The sequence below is a fragment of the Microcaecilia unicolor genome, chromosome 5 (genome assembly GCF_901765095.1).
Source record: "Microcaecilia unicolor chromosome 5, aMicUni1.1, whole genome shotgun sequence".
NCBI classification, from domain to species: domain Eukaryota; kingdom Metazoa; phylum Chordata; class Amphibia; order Gymnophiona; family Siphonopidae; genus Microcaecilia; species Microcaecilia unicolor.
In genome coordinates, this window is record NC_044035.1 from 109,091,939 (window position 1) to 109,114,514 (window position 22,576).

General features: G+C 42.8%; 1 protein-coding gene across 1 annotated transcript in view; it reads right to left on the bottom strand.

The window, feature by feature from the left end:
* ERCC6 (ERCC excision repair 6, chromatin remodeling factor) overlaps positions 1-22,576 on the bottom strand; it is a 189,238-nt gene that overhangs the window by 133,304 nt on the left and 33,358 nt on the right. The window contains exon 5 of the mRNA XM_030203175.1: positions 3,364-3,492. Within this exon, the coding sequence (XP_030059035.1) occupies positions 3,364-3,492 (129 nt within the window). The remainder of the gene's footprint in view (positions 1-3,363; positions 3,493-22,576) is intronic.

Below are 22,576 nucleotides of genomic sequence, written 5' to 3' on the forward strand. Positions count from 1 at the left end.
TACCATAGCCCTTACAGGTGAAAGGGGCACCTATATGTGGGTACAGTGGGTTTCTGGTGAATTTTGGAGGGCTCACAGTTTCCACCACAAGTGTAACAGGTAGGGGGAGGTAGGAGCCTGGGTTCACCTGTCTGCAGTGCACTGCACCCAACACTAGACTACTCCAGGGACCTGCATGCTGTTCTAATGGACCCGAGTATAACATCTGAGGCTGGCATAGAAGTTGGTAAGTAATGTTTTTCATCACATTTTTTGGGGGTGGGAGGGGGTTAGTGACCACTGGGGGAATAAGGGGAGACCATTTCTGTTTCCCTCCAGTGGTCGTCTATTTTTCTAGGGCACCTTTTTGTGTCTTATTCGTAATAAAAACAGGTCTAGCTAAAAACGTCGTAGTTTTAGTCCTGGACGGTTTTGTTTTGTTCCATTATGGCTGAAAAAATGTCTCTTAAGTCTTAAGAACGCCCAAGTTCCACCCTGAACACAACCCTGGCACTCCCCCTTGAGATTTGGATGGACTTCTGGCGGACTTCAGAGAGAAACATCTAAAAATAGGTTTTGAAAATGCTGATTTGGACATTTTTATGAGAAAAACGCTCTTGGCCATTTTGTAGAGGTTAGAGTCTGACTGATTCACTGAGTCTGTGGACAGGTGTCTTTCATACAGGTGACCATTGCCGACAGCTGTCTGTCATGCAGGTAACGAGTTGATTTGGAGCATCTACCTGGTCTGTAGGGGCCAGATCTCTTACTGGTTGGTGGGGGATCAAATACTTATTTCCCTCTGCAGAATGCAAATAAATTCATATACTTTCCACAATGTGATTTTCCGGATTTAATTTGTGATGTGCTATCTCTCACTGTTACCAATAACCTACCCTTCAATTATGGGCTGCTCATGTCTTTGTCAGTGGGCAAACTTACAAAATCAGCAAGGGATCAAATACTTATTTCCACCACTGTATGTGGTCTTTACGCGAAGGCGACCTGTTATAAAAATATCTCCTTCAACCCGCTGGAGTAAAAAGAAGACGCAGAGTATGGTGTTGGGGGGTAATGAAAATGGATAATGAAAATGGAAAGACACAATGCTGGAAAATTGTTAAGCTGTAAGAGTTATTAATGTTTTTGTAAGTTCCAATGTTCTCTTACACTTGTACAATTGTTCAACAAACAATAATTATCTCCTTAACTATTATATTTATTTAGTAGCAAGTTATGAATGTCTTACTTTTCTTCTATAGATGGCAAGCATCAGTGCAATACAAAGGTCTCAGTCTCAATGAAACGAGAACATGCAAGAGATGGAGATTCTTATAAAGTTATCATGTACATTTTGAACTAGAACCACAAAAATGTTAGAAAGCAACTCAGAAGGATGACTGAGAAAATGAATTATTTTATAAAGAAGCAGCAGAGCAAGAGCAAAACAAACCTGGCAGTCAGACAACAGTGACTTACATAGAAGATGAAAGGCAAAATTCCCAGGAAATGAAAAAGGAAGGCAAAGATTCAAAGTAGTATACAGTCTAATCCATAAACGAACAGCATAAACAACTTTTCTTTCTATATATAAATGGAAAGAGAAAGACTAAAAGAAGAATTCTAAGAATTAAAGAGAACTGATTTATTACAAAGACCAGAAAAAAAGCAGCTTTTTTGAACAAAAAGTTTTGCCCGATATTCACACTAGAAAGAGAATATGAAGATTAAAGGCTAAAGGCAAAAAGCAAGATCATAAAGGGACTGTGAGACAAATACACTGCCACTTACTGAGGAGATAATATTCAGGGTACTGGCATAACTGAACATTGATGAGGCTACTGGACTGTCTGCACTTTCCATCTAGTGTTTCAGCACTGTTCTGCCTTTCTAATGAGTCTTAGTTATATAGGAGTCGATACTGAAAGCAAATTAAACAGCCAGAAATGGCTTCTGGCCGTTTAAATTGCTAGTCCAGGGCTAACTAGGCATGCTAAGCAGCACTTGAATTTCCATTTTCCAGGGATAACCCTGGCAGCAGTGGGCAAATGACCGAAAATCTACACAATAATATTTTATACAGGCGTTACTTTTGTTTTCTTTGAATGATTATCTAATATAACAATTCGCACCTCCAATGTTCTGAAGCTGACTCCGTGGCAGCATGGCAGTGAAGTTGTGTAGTGATCGTAGGGTTCGTAATCGCACTCCCGATCACTGCCCCGCCCTCGAGGGAACTCTGTGGCTTCGCTTCTGTTTCTGCAGTTCCTGTGGTCCCGCCCTTCTGCAAACAGGAAATGAGGGCAGGACCAGAGGAACAGCTGAAACAAGCGGCATCTGTACTTGCTGCACTTCAGTGTTGCCGGATGAGCAGGAGTTAAAACTTTTTAAACAGCAGCTGCCATGTACAAAGGGTGGGGCACACGCACATGTCCTCCTTGCTGTCGAAGGCCACAGAGACAGAGGGAGGGAGGCGCTGGCTGGCGGAAATGGGAGGGGGGCGCGGACATCGGATAGGGGGGGCCCGGATAGAGGGGGTCCTGAGACGAGAGGGAGGAGGGGGTGCTGTGACGACAGGGGGGAAGGGGGGTCCTGAGACGAGGGGGGAGAGGAGGGGGGAGAACATTAATGGCAGAAGGTCATTACCTTGCTAGCGACCGTTTCATTTCAATGAGAAACGGGCTTTTTTTTTTTTTTTTTTTACTAGTTTTAAATATATTGTAACCTACCTAGGCCCTTCTGCTTGCTCCAAATTTCATCCCCCCCCCCCCCCCCCCCCCCCCATTTAATTTTACTCTGGAGACCATTTAGACATTCTGATTGGCAGTATATCAAATAAAGGTGAACTACAACTAGGACCTGATGGGTGTACATCCCAGAATACTGAAAGGGCTCGAGAAGGTGCTGACTCTGCTCCTCACAACTTTATTCAACTTATCCCTGGAAATGAGAGAAGGGCTCGACAGACTGGAAAAAAAGCAAGGGTGGGAACAAAGCAGAAAACTATGGACCCATCAGTCTTAACATTAATGTTGGGCACACTAATGAGGTTGGATAAAAGCAGGGTGGCTCAGCTTGAAGGCATTCCCAATATACCTAAAGAAAGCCTCTGTTCACATATGAACCCCCTGGGCTTCTCTGGCCCAAAAGCTTCCCACTCTCTTTCTGCAAGGACTGAAGACAAATAAAAGTCAAACAATTTGTCATCAATAGGTTTTGGGGGTTTTTTTTTGTTGACCTTTAGCTCTACACATCCACACAGCCTACCAAAGCAACAACTCTATGTTTTCGGGATTAGAAATAGGGGCGGTCTGAACCCCTTTGGTCAGTAAATCACTGAAAGTGAAAATCAGAAATTTTAAAATGAGAAAAGAAGGTACATACTTGAACAATTTTCTCCAGAGGAAAGCAGGCACTTTGAACCCCTCATCAAATTCGGCATCACTTTCCTCAGATTCGTCCCTTACCATCTGGCGCTCCTCTTCTTCCTTTACTTGCTTTTTCCTCCACTTCCTACAAAGAAAAGAAAAACAGATCTCAACTATGATCTTTACAAAGTATGAAAGCACACTTTATATGCATGAAATCATATCTCCTGTGGCAAAAAGATAGCATGTCCCATCAGCAGTCCATATATTTTTTTAAATTATTTTTTAATCAGTTCACCAAATGAACAAATTTCACATACATTACCAACATAAATTCGATTGTGAACTTTAACTAACAAGTAGTCCCCACTCCCTTGAATTTCTGTATACCTAGAGCCTATCAAGTGTTTTCAACTCAACCAATAAACTAATCAATATAGAGTGTCCAACCTACCCAGGGGACCACAGCTTCTGACTGCAACACTGACCATTTCAAATATCTCCCCCCCACAAAACGCAACGGAAGCTTTACTATTCTACCCTACAAGGCACTCAAATGCACAAGGACCCCCAGCCCCCACTTCCCTCCCCTCCCTGCTTCATTGTTGTGCATCCCCTACTGTACATCATGACCCCCCTCACCCATCCCCAAGTCTGTCATTAACTAACATTCTTTATGCTGAGGTTAATGGCTTAAAACACCCTCATTTTCTAATTATAAAAAATGCAAAATGCACCATCAAATTTAAGACTATAAAGAATATACAGTACAAGTCAAAAAATTTGAGTTTTGGATTCTCAGGCAGTTCTTTTATGTTTCAATGATTTTTATTGACAGCATATCAAGTACAATAACAACTCTTTGGAAATTACATGGTAAGTCTGTGCTGTCTAACATTTTTATCTATGAACGTCCCCCCTTTCCCCCCCCTTTCCCCCACCCAGCCTACCCCCCTCCCCCTTTCCCTTTTAACTAAAATACAACAATGACATCATCAAGGAAGAGTATTGAGTTTAAGTTTAATTGGCAAGTAAGTTTCTCTTGGCTGACGGTTGCAGCGTATTCCAGAGTCTGCCCCATGTCTGTCGCAACCGCCTTCTGTCTTCTAGGTTCTGGGCGGAGACCGCGCATCTTTCCAGTTTAGATAAGTCAATCATCAATATTCTCCATTGGGTGATATTCGGTCCATTCCGGTCCATCCACCCATTTAAGATCACCTTTTTTCCAATCATAATCGCACGTTGCAGAAATCCACGGTATCCCGGCATCGCCGGCTTGGCATATTTGTATATTCCAAATAAGAGTAAGGGCTGTAGCTCTATCCTTCTGTGCCAGCATGTCCAGATTGCTTCAAGCACTTGTTTCCAGAAATGTTGCACTCTCTGACAGGCCCAAAACATATGTCCCAGAGTGGCCTTTGGCGCATCACACTTTAGGCAATTTCCAGTTGCTCCATACCCTGCTTTCTGGGCTCTGTGTGGTGAGATATGTAAACGGAGCACAAATTTGTATTGTAATTCCCAGTATCGCGTGAATGGCGATGTGTTGAGTATAGAAGTCAAATAATTTTGTATCATATTGTCTGTCACCTCCGCTGACAAATCTGCGGACCAGTCCTGTGCCCTCTTCTTGTAGTCTATGTCCTCTGTTGTGTCCAATAAATTCAGGCAGTTCTTTTAAAATTCAAATTTAAAGAAGAATAAAGAGATTAACCAGCAAATGTTGTTGATTTATTCATTAACAAATAGAGAACACAGGAAAAACATATTGCAAAACCTCAAATTTAAAAAAAAATGGGTACAGAATGCAGCATCTGTGTCTTCTTCCCCATCCAATGTCTCTCTTCCCCAGAGGAGGGGGGCCAGAAGCCTGAGCCCAAAAGAGGAGACCCAGGCCAAGGCCCCCCATGGCTACGCCTCTCCCTTCCCTCCCCTCAGCTCTCTCTCACTCCCCGGTGTACAATACTATACCTTTTCAGAAGTCTTCCATGCTGCAGCGCCAGCAGCGGCCTTACTCACAGGCTGCCTCCGGCCTGCACCAGGTCTCTTCCTCTCTGACCTGTCATGCCCCTTTTGATACAACTTCCTGTTTTCGGAAGGGCGGAACAGGTCAGAGCATAAAGGCCCCGTACAGGCCAGCGGCAACCCATAAGGCCGTCGCTGGCACTGCAGCAGGAATACTTCTGAAAAGGTACAGTATTGTACACTGGGGACTGAGAGTGAGCCACAGGCAGGGCCAGGAGAAGAGGGAGAGATGACGGACCATGGTTGCAGGTAGTATAGTCCAGAATCTCAGGCAATCCATATACCACAATTTTTAGGGGTCCAAATTCTCGGGAGGTCTGGATTTCCAGCACCTGGATTTTTGGACTCCTACTATAAATATATTGAAGATCCCTTTTAATGTGGATTTTGAGGTTCAAGATATTTGACCATTTATAAATGAATCTTCATTATGAAATAATAATTTTTTTAAAACCTGAGGTCCAACCCGTGACTGTGTTATAATCAGTCCCACGTTACATAGGATCTTCAATGTGAATGAATTTCCTCCTCCACTGCAGCATATACTGGGTACAGTGTTCTTGTATTTTGGATGATGATCTGGGAGCATGGAGGATCAGCCCTCCCCACTTCAGAGCCTCTGTTTAAGACCAAAAGCAATTCACTGTGCTCTTTGGTCCCAAGAGCCTTTTCACATGCTTCCCATGTTGAGGTGTGTAATCCACTTTAGGAAAAAAGAGAAAAGCATACAGAGGGAGCAGAGCATGTGTGAAACAAGGGACAGGTAAAGAACACAACAAATGATAATGCTGTGTGCCTGCCTGCACATGTGCTTGGCTCCACTGCTGCTTAAGAGAGCACCACAGAATGGGTGGCTATTAATATTTCATATCATTTTTCATTAAAGCAGGGCCTACATAAATTCCGGCTGCTACACATGCGACTTGTGTTTCCTCATATCCATATTTTATTGCTTAAATCCCATCACAAACCCGTTAAAACTCTCATTTGTCTTTATGAATCATGCATAGAGCATGAAACCCAGTGCTGCTTAACCGATCTGTGGAAACAAAGCAAATACAGCAATCATATTGCCTTAGCCTGGGATGCAAAGGAGGCAGTAACGACTTGTTACCATACCATAATAGCTGTAGGGTGGCAGATAACGGGAGGACAGAGATTCTCAACAAGCAAACTGAGTGACATGTAGTCACAATAGAGGGGCAGGGACTACAACGTGCGTATAACTGCTCAGTTAGAACATCCAGGGGTGGCTGAGTAATTTTCATTATCGAGCATGAAAAAGGACAGGTACATGGGTGCAATCTCATTAATACATACAGCAATAGAGTTTATAATTATATGGTGTTATAGTCAAGACAAAGCATACTTTAGTAAAAACTCCTGTCTCCTCTTTCCTCGATTGCTTTAATGCACTGCTGCTCTCTTCCAGTAGATGGCAGCAATTGTGTTTCTAAGCCTCCAGAGATGTTTTACTGGCTGTAAGGCACTGGAGTGGTGCTAGCATACCTTATTATGCCTATAAACAAGGACGCAGCTGGTGGGGAGGACCAGAAACAGAATGAAGTGAAGCAATGCAGTATACAGGGACAAAAAAGAAATACACACTTTGGATCTGAAATGTGGGTATAATTGGGGTACCCTTTCTCCAACGAGTTATATGATCTCTCTTACCTGCTCCTCCACAATCAACCTTCCGGTGACCACTTACGCTTCTTAAATGTTACTTTTTCCATCTCTTTTCTAACCTTTATTCAATTCTTTTCTTCTTCATTCTATCTGCATGTTTCTCCTCCCCATCCAGCTATCTCATTTCTCTTACTTCAAATCAAGCCACAACAGAGGCACACAATAGGACTAATGTTTTACAATATACATGGCGACAACTCCTCTCCATTCCCTGAAAGTGTTTTAAAAAAGAAAGGAAGCATAAAAAAAACAGGAGAGGAGAAGCAGCTGCACTAGCTGCAGACATATGTCCTGATTGTGTCCTTCCAGTGCTCTGTCTCTCCTCCTCCAAGTATGAGGGGAGGTAGTTCACTGTTCCTCAGCTATTCTATACTGGTCATTGGTCAAAAAAAGTCAGCAGATCCTGCAACAACCTTGGACAGCTGCACCTTTACTGTGAGCAGCAGCACTCAACTCAGGTCTAGAGCTGCTGTTTTAGAATTCAGTTGTATGCCAGCAAGTTTCACTTCGCTTGAGACTACCATCTCCTCTTCTCTGTCCATCTGCACTCCCCAAGGAAGTTGACGGAGCTTGAAGAGTTTTGTGGAGAACTGCCTAATATTAACAAATCTAGCTAGGAAAAGTTGATGGTGACTTATGCCTACAAGTTCACAACTATAATTGCCAATAAAGGTGTTTTCCACCAAGCACTGATGATGGGGGGGGGGGGGGGGGGGGGGGAGGAGAGAGAAGCAGATAAAGACTCATCCAATAGTTACTTAGTTTTGTGTTTCTGTTGTATTATTATATGCTTTTGTATACATGTTACGTGGAAATTTAAATGTGTGTAAGCCTGCTGCATAGACAACAAATCTGATAAAACATTTAAAGTTGCATAGGCTTAAAATAGTATCTTACGATGTGTGTTTGTTTCAATCTTTTGCATACTCAGATGTTACAAAGTTAACTGTACAAAGGTCAGGGACACAGAACCATTCACCTGTAGGCAATCGGCTCAGATCAGAAGTCATTAGCATCTGAAACTGTTGGGAGGCCTATGGAGAATGGGTGTGCAGTCTTAGTTTCTCAGTGGAGAGTTGCCCATATCATCAGTGTAGGCAAATTTAGGCATGGAGACTCAAATGTCTTCTCATCAAGGAAATTGATGGTGCCAAACTGTTAAACAGAATTTAGTGTAGAAGTGAACTAAAATTCAGCAACAAATTTAAAATGGTTCAAAACGGCTTCTTTTCCTCTTATCATAGTTCTATCTACTCCTTATAACCATATGGGTTACTATTTCTTTTGGATCCCCTATTTAGTCTTGTTTCAATTTTGCCTGTCTTCTCCCTCCCCAAGCTTCTTCCTCATTTCCTTTTTCAGTCTTACCGCGTCACTATTCGCTTATTTATGTTTTCTATCCTGAAAGTCCTCTTCTCTCGCCCTGATGCCACCATTTTCCTCCTCTCACACTTGTTGCACATTTTTCTCACTTCCCATATTATCTCTTCCTCAGTTCTTGCCTTGCAAATTAATTCCACCATCATCAACAAAAGATTATGGGCGACTGGATAACTGCTCTCATTTCAGTTTGTACATCAGTAATGGATCTCCTCCTACTCCTGGTGGCAGTGGGCTCCTCCGTGCCCACAGATCACTTCTTACTCATAGTATCAGATCTCTTCCACTCAAGTGTCACCAGTTGTAAGGAGGTCAGATTTGTGTGGGGAGGGGGTGGGGGAAGCTAATTCATGCCAATTTGAGGGAAGGTAGAGAAAGTCTTCTCCTTTCAACTCCACTGACGCATCTGTCACACATGTACACTCATCACTTTCTCTCATGCCCCGCCCCCAGGCCCAACATCGTCAGCTTCAACCCTCTCTCTGTTCAGTTGTAGCCGCAGCAGGAAGATACAATAAACACGTTTTGAAACTTTTGGATTGTGCCATTTCTCCTTATTGTCTTCCTTTACATTTTTTCTTGATCTTTCTTCAGTTTCATTATTGTTTTCTTTAATCTTATTTAGATCTATTTTCATTGTTGTATTTTTTTCCTTTTGGCACCATTTTATCTCAGCATTTCTTCTAGATTCCTCCACTTTATCTTCCATTTGCTTATCCCTAGTTTCTGTTTGTGTCCCGTTTTCATGTTTAGTTTCTCCTCCTTATACCGTTTCATTCTTTTCTCCCTCCCCTCCTGCATGCACACGCCCGTTCCTCTTTTCCACTCTATAACTCTCCATATTCCCAAATCCTTCACCTCATCAGCTTCCCTTCATCTCTCCCCATTTCTACCCTTTCCACTCATCTTTCAGCTCTTCTTCATTTCTTCTCATCATCCTCCCTCTCCCTTCATCTCCACATTCCCCATCTCTTTCCTTCCTCTCTTCACACCCTTCCTGTCCCAGACACATGCTCTCCTTATCTCTGCTCCGGGCACATTTTCTCTCCTGGTACTCTTAGCCAATCTCCACCCACTGGCACACACACACACTCTCTCTCTCCCCCTCGACTCCTAGCACACTCTCTTGCCTTCTCCTCACCCCCTAGAACTCTCTCTCCCATCACCTTCTCAGCTTTTGCAGAGACCCCACCCCTCTGACACCTCTTCTGGAGGCGTCATGGCTTTTCAGTTCCAAGGAGCCTTCAACACAACTCCTACGATGGCTACTGCACACATCCTCTACTAACTACACTGCTATTCAACCTCCAGTTGCCCAAACCATTACAGGTGTGGAGTCACTAGCTTGCATAAACATGCCCTCCTTGTGGTTCCGTGGTTGACACCATTTCCAGGCCCTCTGATATATCACATGCAAAGACTTTCTCTCTCATCTGAGTTGTAAAAGAAAAAAAAACATTTAAGGACTGTCACCAAACTTGTGTTGGTTTTATTCTTTTGCATGGATCCTTTACCTGTACTATTTGAACTGGAATTCTTTTTTTCCTTTTATGATTTTTATTGTACATCTCCTGGCCTTGGCTTGTTCCAAATCTGTTGATTGTTTATAATAAACTACAAATTATGCCCATGCCAAACCTACATCATAAAACACGTTTGATACTTGGAAAGATACTTCCTGCACCGATAAGTTGTTCTTGCAGGAAAAACTGTACTGTTCTTGCTCTATTCTATCTGTTTTGCAGAAAAGTGACAGATTTCAACATGAAACACTGACTCCTTTCCCAGGCACCTCTTTAAGACATCTTGTCATTAACGGGGAAACGGTTAGCACAAAAGCTTTAAACTCCTCTAGAAATATAACAACAGTTTTTTCTTGCCAGACACTTAAGGATCCTTTACGAAGCTGCACTAGGCGCTAACCCACGCCTAATGCAGGACATGCTACAGCATTCTGCATTAGCATGCGCAAAACACACAATATTAAAATTTTTTTTTGAGGGGGCATATCAGGGGCATAAATTGTGATAAACAGCTAGGGCACCGATACTGCCACTGCACTAACTGGCTAGCATGTCCATAATGTGGGAGCCCTCAGCGTCTCCTATAAATAGGAGGCACTAAGTGCTGCCTCATTAATTTTTTTAAATGGCCTCATGCTTGTAAACGCTAACATAAGCGCATAGTTAGAAATGTAACAAATAGAAAAAAAAGCCCTTTTAGATGGCTCCACTAGAAGTGGGCTTAGCATGCAGGAAAAGTCCGCATAGGATGTACAAAGCCCATTTAATAGGGCAGATTAGTAAAAGGGCCTCTTAGAGACCAATTTTATAACAGTGTGCCAAAGGGAGGAAGGAACATAGATCGAGCCTATTTTATAAAGGCACTATTGACCTAATTCTATAAATGGCTTTAAAAATTGTGTGCAGTTGGGCGTGTGCAAATTAACTGAACAAGCCAATTACCGCTAATCAGGTGTTACCAATCAATTATTGGAATTGGCATCAATTAAATTGGCAAATACACTTACACATATATCACATAAAAGTAGGTGTTCCTTGGGGGGGGGGGGGGGGGGGGGGGGGGGGGGGGGAGGGAAGCAGGATGTGAATAGGGAAGCCAGTGTTCAAATCCCATCTCACTGATTAAATTCATCATCCACTGCCTTAAATACAATTCTGGCTACAAGTCCACTTGGGCAAGAAAATATGTCTACCTGAATGTAACTTAATAGAGAACATAGATCGAGCCTATTTTATAAAGGCACTATTGACCTAATTCTATAAATGGCTTTAAAAATTGTGTGCAGTTGGGCGTGTGCAAATTAACTGAACAAGCCAATTACCGCTAATCAGGTGTTACCAATCAATTATTGGAATTGGCATCAATTAAAATTTACGTGCATGTAGGATCCGTGCATAAATTTTACAAGCATTTCCACAACAGAGTGTGGCCATGAGAAGGTCATGGGCAGATCGAGGGGCATTCTGCAGTTCATGTGCGCTGTTACAGAATAAAAAGGATCCGAGGATTTACACCAGGGTTTAGTTGGTGTAAATCATCACACCTAAAGTTAGGCGTGGATCCTGGTGATAAGTGCTATTCTATAAATAGCGCCTAACTTTGAGCACCATTTACAGAATAGTGCTTAGTGACTTTTCAGCACCATTTAGAGAACCGAGTCCTATGTGTGCCTTTATAAAATATAGGGCTGCATTCAAATTTAAATTTTTATTCTCGTGATTAATGTCAGGGAATAGCCAGCTGTTCATGGGGGGAGGGGGGGGCACAGGGATGGACTAGGCGCATTTCTTCTCCCTCACCTGCACCCCACTTTAGATATATTTTTGCTGGTGAGGATGCAGAAACCAGTTGAAGAAATCCACTTCCAAAGCATCCCCCTTCCTCCTTGTGCTGCCTCCAGTCGTCAATGCCGGCGCTCTCCGATGCATTCACCCATTTTCTCACGTGCACCCCTGTGCCTTCACCATTCTCTCTTAAATGGGCCTCCCCTCCTGCGTTCTCCCTCAATTCTCCCCTCCCACATGCGTTCTCTCTCAATTCTCCCTCACCCGCCACCCATATTTCCACATCCCTCTTAAATTATTTGCAGTTAGTCTTTGCCAGCAGTGGCAGTGTATTGAAATGCTGCCTGGGCCTGCACTGGGCCTTTCCCTCTGACCCAGTGCCCCCTTCTGCAAAAACAGCAAGCTGCAGGGCAAAAGTTCACTGCAAACAACAAGATAAACCGGGGAGAACCAAGCCACCTGTGGTCGGTGAGGGAGGGGAGAAAGAGATGCAAGACTGGGCGTGAAGCCTTAATAAAATAAACACAAAAGCTCCCACTCAGGAGGCAGGAGACACTTAGTATATACATGAGCAGGTAGAAATTGGCAAATACACTTACACATATATCACATAAAAGTAGGTGTTCCTTGGGGGGGGGGGGGGGGGGGGGGGGGGGAGGGAAGCAGGATGTGAATAGGGAAGCCAGTGTTCAAATCCCATCTCACTGATTAAATTCATCATCCACTGCCTTAAATACAATTCTGGCTACAAGTCCACTTGGGCAAGAAAATATGTCTACCTGAATGTAACTTAATATGATCTCAGATTTAAGTAAGACAAAAAATAAGTTTTAAAATCCAAATCCAGGTACCATATTTTCAAGAGCGAGTTATAACACAGAAAAAGAGCAAAAAACTGGACAGGACACTATGAGGATCGTTTTCAAAGCACTTAGACTTATAAAGTTCCATAGGTTACTATGGACCCCTTTTACAAAGTAGCTTAAGTTCAGCGTGGGCTTACCGCTTGCTAAACAGGAAGTACCGCCTGGATACTGAAGCAGCCCAGCAGTACTTCCCACCCCCAGATCAATGGGTGGTGGTAAAGGCTCCCCCTGAAATGGCTGAGTGGCAAGCGCTTTAAATGCAACACGGCCATTTCCTGCAGAAAAGGAAGACTACCCTTTTACTAACTGTGGTAAAAGGGGGCCTCGGCGTGCATCAAAAACACACGCCGACACCAGCACAGGCCCCCATTTGCCACAACTTGGTAAAAGGGACCTATCTAAATCTCAGTGCTCTGAAAACATGCCTCATCACCTTTTATACAAAAAAGGGCAGTCATTGGTGTTCATTTGTGAGTACTTATGCAGTTTTATATGTACCTGCAAATCACTTGTCTGTGCGTATAATTCCAAATTAACATAAATACACTTGATAAAAAAAAGTTTGTATGTGCATAAACTCACAAATGTGTGAAAACTATTTCAAATTAGACTAACTGAACCCTTTTTTTTTTGGTCCAGCACATCTATATATGTAATATAATATGAGGAAAGTTAGATTTTTTTTGTTACTGAAGCCTTGAGATCTGCCAAAACATTTTAGGTAAGCCAATAAGCTTTTTTAAAATTTAAGAGCTCAGGACCCATGTCTTGATCCTTCCAGTATTTATTTTATTTACTTATTTATTAGGATTTATTTACTGCCTTTTTGAAGGAATTCATTCAAGGCAGTATACAATAAGAATAAATCAAATATGAGCAATAAGCAATTACAGCAGTAAAAATATTCAAATAACAATACAAAGTATGTCATAGTATACTACTTACAATGCCAACACAATACATAATATAACGTTTTAATCGACAGTGTAGGGTATAAGTAAAGATTTATTTTTGTTATATTTGTACCCCGCGCTTTCCCACTCAGGCAGGCTCAATGCGGCTTACATGGGGCAATGGAGGGTTAAGTGACTTGCCCAGAGTCACAAGGAGCTGCCTGTGCCTGAAGTGGGAATTGAACTCCGTTCCTCAGGTCCCCAGGACCAAAGTCCACCACCCTAACCACTAGGCCACTCCTCCACTCTGGAACATACAGATAGGTAAGAGAGTAAGAGGAGTTAGAAAATAAAGTGACTCGTTTAAAGAAAGGTGTGTCTTTGGTGAACTTACACTTTCCTAATGCATGACCTGGTAGCGAGTTAACCTTTGACAGCAACATCAATCGCCTCACAGTTAAATAAGTTCTTTCACTGGATTACATTCAGCAAACTCGCTCATGTCTCAGTTACAGCAAAGGAGGAATCAAGTACCAGCATCAGCAGCTTAATGAGAAACATTTGATCGCATACACATGCAGGCACCACACTGAGCATTTAATATTGCTTGCATTCTTGTACAGCAATACGTTTTTGATTTTAAACAGTTAAGAATCCCTAAAAGGTTCTTCTCATTTACTAGATTGAAGTATTGAGTATTTCACTTTCTTTCTCTGTGTTTTTATAGCCTATCTGGTGGGGTTTAATTGATACATCCTAGCTGATGAAATTCAAGCTGTCAGGCACAGGGGCGCATCATGCTGTAAATTGAGATTGATACAGACAATTATACACTGGAGCTTGGAATGAAAGGTGTGTTCAGAGAGTGAGAACAAAAATCTGTCTTCATTTACGTCTTAGTATTGTTATTTTAAAGAGCAGCCGCATGATCTTTTTTATAAGGACAACGTCAAGAAAAATAAGAGTCTTACCCTTTTGTTTGTAAACACAAGCCTATACGCTTCTGTTGTGCAAAGTGATAAAAATGTATAGTTTCCAATATTATGACAACATTTCTTCCTATATATGACCTTATTTCAGAACAATAAATATATGCCCTTATAAACTTCATTTCTTTCTGATGGATTTTGTCTATTCACTGAAATTTCTCCAACTGTTGTCAGTATACAATGGGGCTCATTTTCAAAATAGAAAAACATCCAAAAAGTGGCACAAATCTGCATTTGGACATTTTGCTCACAAAAATGTCCAAACTGCTATTTTCAAAACCAATTTTTAGACACTTTTCTATGAAGTTCATCAGAGGAGCATTCAAATCACCAAGGGACATGTCAGGAGCATGTTAAGGGCGGGATATGGGCATTCCTAACACTTGGACGTTTTTCTGCCACAATGGAACAAAACAAAAACATCCAGGGCTCTAAGTTGGACATTTTGGTAAAGACTTGTTTTAGTAATGAATAACCCACAAAAAGGGTCTTAAACGATCAGAAGACCACCGGAGGGAATCAGAGATGACCCCCCTCCCACCATCCAAAAAATGCGATTAAAAACACTACTTACCAACCTCTATGCCAGCCTCAGATGTTATACCCAGGTCCATTAGAGCAGCATGCAGGTGCCTGGAGTAGTCTAGTGGTGGGTGCAGTGCACTGTAGACAGGTGGACCCAGGCCCATACCTACCTATCCGTTACACTTGTGGTGGAAACTGTGAGCCCTCCAAAACTCACCAGAAATCTACTGTACCCACATATAGGTGCCCCCTTCACCCATAAGGGTTATTGTAGTGGAGTACAGTTGGGGGTCGTGTTTTTTTTTTTTTTTTTTTTTTGGGGGGGGGGGGGGGGGGCTCAGAAGCCAAGATCAGGGAGCAACTGTGAGATGAGTACCTGAGAGCATTTGTTTGAAGTCCACAGCAGTGAACCACTGATCTCCTGGTACGTCTGTGCGGCCAGTCTACTAAGAATGCTGGCTCCTCCTAAATCCCAACGGCTTGATTTTATACATTTTTCACTTGGAACTTTTTTTTTTTTTTTGTCGAAAATGGACCAAGAAGATAAAGCACAAAAACATCTAGCAAATAGCTATTTTTGGAAAAAAAAAAAAAAAAAAAAAAAAAAACATTTTTCTGTTTTGAAAATGGCTATGTTACCCACTTGAATTTTGGATGTTTTTAGCAAAATGTTCAAAGTTGGACTTAGATGTCATATTGAAAATGCCCCTTAATGACATCTACCTATATTCATCCTAATTTATTAATCTAACCACCCAGAAGTTTAGAAATCTCATGAGTCTGAAATGCATACACGTCAGTAGCTTATCGTTCCATGTGCCTTCTAGTCACATCAGTAAGACCAAAGTCTATTCTCTTTTCTCACTTTTAATTGAGTAGATTCTGAAATCAGAACTCTTGACAATTCTCATCGGCATAAGGAACACATTGTAAGTAGTGTATTATGCCATACTTTGTATTGTTATTTGAATATTTGTACTGCTGTACTTGTCTATTGCTTATGTTTGATTTATTCTTACTGTACACCGCCTTGAGTGAATTCTTTCAAAATGGAAGCAAATAAATCCTAATAAATAAATAAATAAATAAATAATGGGGCACCCAGGCAAAAGAATGAAGATGACGTTGACTTCTAGCTGAACTAACCTGCTTCCCCTCAGGCTGTGCACTAAGATGTTGGCAGTTGCCAAGTCCTACTTGTACAAGGTGGGTACGACAATGGATACAGCAGAAATGTTGGCACAATGACAAATATCTCTCTATATAAAACGCACCTCCAACGTTCGAATGAAGCCTCTGTTAGCCAAAAGTGAAGGGGGTGAGATCGCATTGTGTCTGCCCCGCCCACGCGTCAAACGTGATGACGTCGAGGGCGGAGCAATGACACTCATCCAATCGCAACGCTCGGCAGCGAAGCATCAGGGAAGGAGGCGGCGCTCTCAACGTCTAGCCTTCCCTTCGCTGTGTTCCGCCTTCTTCTGACGTCAAGGATGACGTCAAAAGAAGGCGGAACACAGCGAAGGGAAGGCTAGACGTCGGGAGCACCGCCTCCTTCCCTGACGCTTCGCTGCCGGAACCACGGAGGTACATTTAAAAACAAGAAAAAAAAATAAAAACCATGTTGGGGGGAGCGAAGAGGGTGGCCACAAAAGAAAAACAATGGGAGCGGGAGGGCAGGGGAGAAACGACACCATGGATGCGAAGGGGGGGGGGGGGAAGAAGAGGGCGGCCCAGGCTGGGACATGGGAGAGAGAGGAGCATGGATGCAAGGGGGGGTCATGGAAGGGAGATAGGGGACTTGCTGGAAAAGGATGAATGGAGGCGGCAGGGGACAGAGGAGCATGGATGGGCATGGATTGGGAGGGCAGGGCTCAGGGAGAGAGGGCAATTGCTGGAAAGGGATGAATGGAGGGGGCAGGGGACAGAGGAGCATGGATGGGCATGGATTGGGAGGGCAGGGCTCAGGGAGAGAGGGAAATTGCTGGATAGGGATGAATAGAGGGGGACAGATGGGCATGGATGGATATGGATTGCAGGGCAGGCCTCAGGGAGACAGGGCAATTGCTGGATAGGGAAAAATGGAGGGGCCAGGTGACAGATGAGCATGGATGGGCATGGATTGGAAGGGCAGGACTCAGGGAGACGGGAATTGCTGAATAGGGATGAATGGAGGGGACAGATGGCCATGGATGGATATGGATTGCAGGGCAGGCCTCAGGCAGAGAGGGGAAATGCTGGATAGGGAAAAATGGAGGGGCCAGGTGACAGATGAGCATGGATGGGCATGGATTGGAAGGGCAGGACTCAGGGAGAGGGGAATTGCTGGATAGGGATGAATGGAGGGCACAGATGGCCATGGATGCATATGGATTGCAGGGCAGGCCTCAGGCAGAGAGGGGAATTGCTGGATAGGGATGAATGGAGGGGCCAGGTGAAACAGGAGCATGGATTGGAAGGGCAGGACTCAGGGAGAGGGGAATTGCTGGATAGGGATGAATGGAGGGGACAGATGGCCATGGATGGATATGGATTGCAGGGCAGGCCTCAGGCAGAGAGGGGAAATGCTGGATAGGGAAAAATGGAGGGGCCAGGTGACAAAGGAGCATGGATTGGAAGGGCAGGACTCATGGAGAAGGGAATTGCTGGATAGGGATGAATGGAAGGGACAGATGGCCATGGATGCATATGGATTGCAGGGCAGGCCTCAGGGAGACAGCGGAATTGCTGGTTAGGGATGAATGGAGGGGCCAGGTGACAGATGAGCATGGATGGGCATGGATTGGAAGGGCAGGACTCAGGGAGAGGGGAATTGCTGGATAGGGATGAATGGAGGGCACACATGGGCATGGATGCATATGGATTGCAGGGCAGGCCTCAGGCAGACAGGGGAATTGTGGATAGGGATGAATGGAGGAGCCAGGTGACAGAGGTGCATGGATTGGAAGGGCAGGACTCAGGGTGAGGGGAATTGCTGGATAGGGATGAATGGAGGGGACAGATGGCCATGGATGGATATGGATTGCAGGCCAGGCCTCAGGCAGAGAGGGGAAATGCTGGATAGGGAAAAATGGAGGGGCCAGGTGACAAAGGAGCATGGATGGGCATGGATTGGAAGGGCAGGACTCAGGGAGAGGGGAATTGCTGGATAGGGATGAATGGAGGGGACAGATGGCCATGGATGCATATGGATTGCAGGGCAGGCCTCAGGGAGACAGCGGAATTGCTGGATAGGGATGAATGGAGGGGCCAGGTGACAGAGGAGCATGGATTGGACTCACACTTTCACTCTGACTCTCACTCACTCTCACATACACTCTCCCAAACACACACACTCCGAGGAAAACCTTGCTAGCGCCCGTTTCATTTCTGTCAGAAACGGGCCTTTTTTACTAGTAGTTAAATATACAAGAGAGCCACTTTGGAGGCTGAAGCAGATCACAGTGAGAGCATGGTAGGGAATTCAGGTTGGAAGATTAACTGACCCTTCTGAGTTCCTGCTAACACGAAGAAACATACTAGATTAATGAAGGACTACGCTCTGGCAAAAGAGGCACGTGAGAACCTAGCATAAATGCACAAACATACAGACTAACAAGGTGACCTCTGACAGAAGTGGTAGCTATAGGCGCGGTAAAGCCAACCAGGAGAAACATACAAAAACTCTCACTGTGGGGAGGGCGGAAGCTTTAGCCATCACAAAATTCTCTAAGAAACAGAGCCATCTGCAGACACAAAAACTGCTTTTCTTAGGGGTTCATTTAGCAAGCTGTAGTAAAAATTGACCTTAGAGCGCCCTTATGCGGGTCTGTCCAGCATGCTAAGGGCATTTTTAACGCTGCCAGAAAATGGGCAATTTTTCAAATTAATGGCCATACACTAATTAATGTTTAGCGGGCAAGTCAGAAGGAACAAAACTACAAAGTATCGCCAGGAAGAAAGGTGTATCAGGGCACAAATCGAACAATCAGGTGGATTCAGAAGTTGGAGAAAGCAATGTTTTATTCACAACCCAACACAGCCCGTGTTTCGGCTATCACCTGCATCAGGGGTCAGTCACGGACCATGTCGGGTTGTGAATAAAACATTGCTTTCTCCGACTTCTGAATCCACCTGATTGCTTGACACAAACTTTTCCACACACTAATGTTGCCATTAGCGTGCAGCCACCAAAAATTAGCACGTGAGCCCTTACTGCCACCTATTTTGTAGGCGGTAAGGACTCAGGCACTAATCCTGTGCAGCAACATAGCTGCACTACCTGACCGGCAGAGTCACGCCCAATCTCTGCCCCCACTGAAAATTTAGCGCATTATTTGCACATGCATATTTAGAACTTATCAACATGTCCTGTAGTAAGCCCGTGCTAACACAGCTTAGTAAAAGCAGTCCTTAATGAATTTAAAATTGGATTTATATTAACCCCCTAAAACTAGGCTAACGTGATGTGACCACAATGGTCAATATTTTTTAAACTATGTACTGAAGCAAGCATGCGAACAAGAATGACCCATTCAATAACGAAAACATAAAAAAGCACACATATTTTTCTTTAATGCATCATTTGAAAACAGATCATTAATTGGGAACATGGAAAATAAGCCATTTTCCAGCTGTGGTAATTACAGCCTAAGAATATGGAGAAAGCCCGCATAAGAGAACACTAAAGCCATTTCATACTGTAGCTTAGTAAAAGGACCCCTTAGAGTTTTGTAAGGCCAGAAAGATGAACACAAATCCCCCCCACCCCCCACCCTTAACACCCAGGTCCAAACAAGTAGTTCGCTAACACTTATACAGGATTCAGAGGAGGTGTAAATACTGATGAGATTTTTTTTTTTTTTAATATATGTGCCATCTCCTTGTAAAATGGGATGTACATTTATCTACAGCATGCCCAGAACTATTCCCTTGATATCTGTTCATGCTAAGTATATACATGTCTAAGCAGTGACTTTTCTAAAATGGCTATTTACATGTGTAGTCTTAAATTAACAGAGAGCTTTTTAACTTGCTATTAAAATCTAATCACTATCCAGCCACTACTAAGTCCGTTCACTCATGAAGATATCAGAATAGAGGGGGGGGAAAAAAACCCCACTTCAGAAGCTCAGTATTCTGTCCTGCTTTCAACTCGCTGGACTAGCGGCTGAGCAGCTTCCTCGTAAGTCTTTTTAAAAAGCCCTCCTTTCTTTTAATGCTTCATGATTATAATTACCAATCCTTTTCCATACATTTTTCTGGCTATTTTTAATATAAGATTAAAAAACATTTCCAATCCAGAACTTCTGTAAAGATTGTATGCAACGGGCACTTATCTTTATCTCACTTCCAGTTCGTTCTACAGTGTGTCGCCATTTCACTCTAGGCTTCTTCAGGAGCAATGCCCGTACTCAGCACAAACAGTACCCATACAACCATTCACTTATTTTCACACCCTGCCTTTTGGCCTTGAAAAAATACACAATAAACAGAATACAAATACATAAAATATAAATCAAATATACACACAATTCATATTAAAAGCTCAGACATATATTAAATGCCATTGAGGGAGGGGGCCCCACAAATACAAAAATGCCTATGGGCCCACTGAAGTCATAACACGGCCCTGCTCACATCTTATTTTTAAAGTATAGAGCCCGGGAAGCAATGTCGTAATGACAGATTGTTTGGGATTCTGTATTTCTGTTAATGAAAAGAAAAGATACAGTATGTGTTACTGTTTTGAAACTTCATAGATGAAAAAACAGAATCTGAATGAATGCAACTTCATTTCTTGGAATTCAGCTAATGGGATTCCTTAATGTTAGGAAGCATTGCTGTAGAAATTCTATGGCTGGGTGGCCTTTGGTGACAATAAAAAGGAGAATATAACCATCATTTTTCAGCATGACATGGTGAATTGGCCATCAGATTGCATAAGTGGTATTAAATTGTGTTTACCACTAGTACTTTATCTGCAGTGCCATTATTTTATCTAGATTCTTTAAGAGGACTTATGCATTTAATCGCTTTAGAGTTTCATTTAAATATGAAAGTCTTAAATATGTCACCAATATTTCTCGATAAAGGAAGCCTTTTGTGGATCAGGCTGAATACTGAATAGTTAATGTTCCGTTTTATTTAAAAGTTATACGTGGGTAGCTTTCTAAAAATCACACCTGCCATTCTACAAGTTACCTTTTGTTTAAAGCAGGAGTGCTATAACTATTTTAGTTCCTGAGAATTTCAATAAGATAACCTTTGGAAGGAACTTTCTTCAGCTTGTCTGGTTTTTCACTCTTAGTGTTGGGTAGTTACTCTATCAGATGCAAAATCTATATTATCACTAATCAAGGGGAGTGGACTTGAAAGGTCTACCGTTAACTTAGCTCCTTATTAAATGACTCCTCGTGTACAAAATGCAGCACTCAGACATGTATTTGCCAGCTCATACACATGTAACAGTCAGCATATATACAGGCAACACACTGCAAGAAGCCAGTCTAGCTTTTTTTTTTTTTTTTTTTTTTTTTTTAAGAGCTGTTCCTGCTGAACATGCTGGCAAGTGCCTGTGTACTCCTGCATATCCCTGTAAAAAGAATCCGGGACACCATGAATGTCCTCACTTGGATGCCCCTTTTCTACCCTAGATGTCTTATACAAGACGAGGCTTTAAGGGATTATGTTTTTAATGTGGGCTACCGTAAAGATAGGATATTTTAGCACTAGGTCTCATTTTATGCAATGAGACCCTGTGCTAAAATAAACTGACCTGTGGTAAATAACCTGACTTCATGGTAGCCCATATTGATAACTTTCCCCCTAAATGTTCTAAAATTCCTCATTTTTGAAACACAACTGTTCCGTTGCCAAATGACTTGCATGAAACCCAGTTAAAGTGACAAAAAGGATCTCTCAGGAAAAGAAGCCTTCATATTGATAAATAATAAAAAGATACTTTGTTATTATTATTTAGTTGTTGTGCAACAATTCTGGCATTTATTTTTGTTTGCTCCTTCCACATCAAAGAGCAGAAAACCAGAACAGATAAGGCCACAAATAACAGAAGAGTATTGCATGAAAATTCTAACACACAGGACTGTGCCACCTGTCTGCAGCAATCATCAGGGACCAGCAGACCTTAAAATGTTCCTTATTTCTCACTTTTTCTTTGCCAGACATTTCCCACACTGAGAAAGATCTAGGGACAGCCAAGCAAAAAACCAACCACTTGGACAGCTGCAGCTGAAAAACAGCAGCAATTGTAGCTCTGAAACGATAGATCTGTTTCCTAAGTACTGGACTGTGGCTTTCCAGATGCTGAAACTGCTGGGCTGGGAAGTCAGACATGAAACTGTATTCCAGAAGTAATTATTATTGAGAATTCAAATATTCAGCTATGATTTTACTGCCCAAACCGTGTACTCTGTGCTAGAAGTTTTTAAATAGCTGACTCGGTGGTCTCCATTTCATCTGCACTACTTCCAGAGTTAAGTTAGCAAGTCACTTACTACTAGTACATATCTTTTGTATAGCACTACAAGACATACAAGCACTGTACACATTACATGC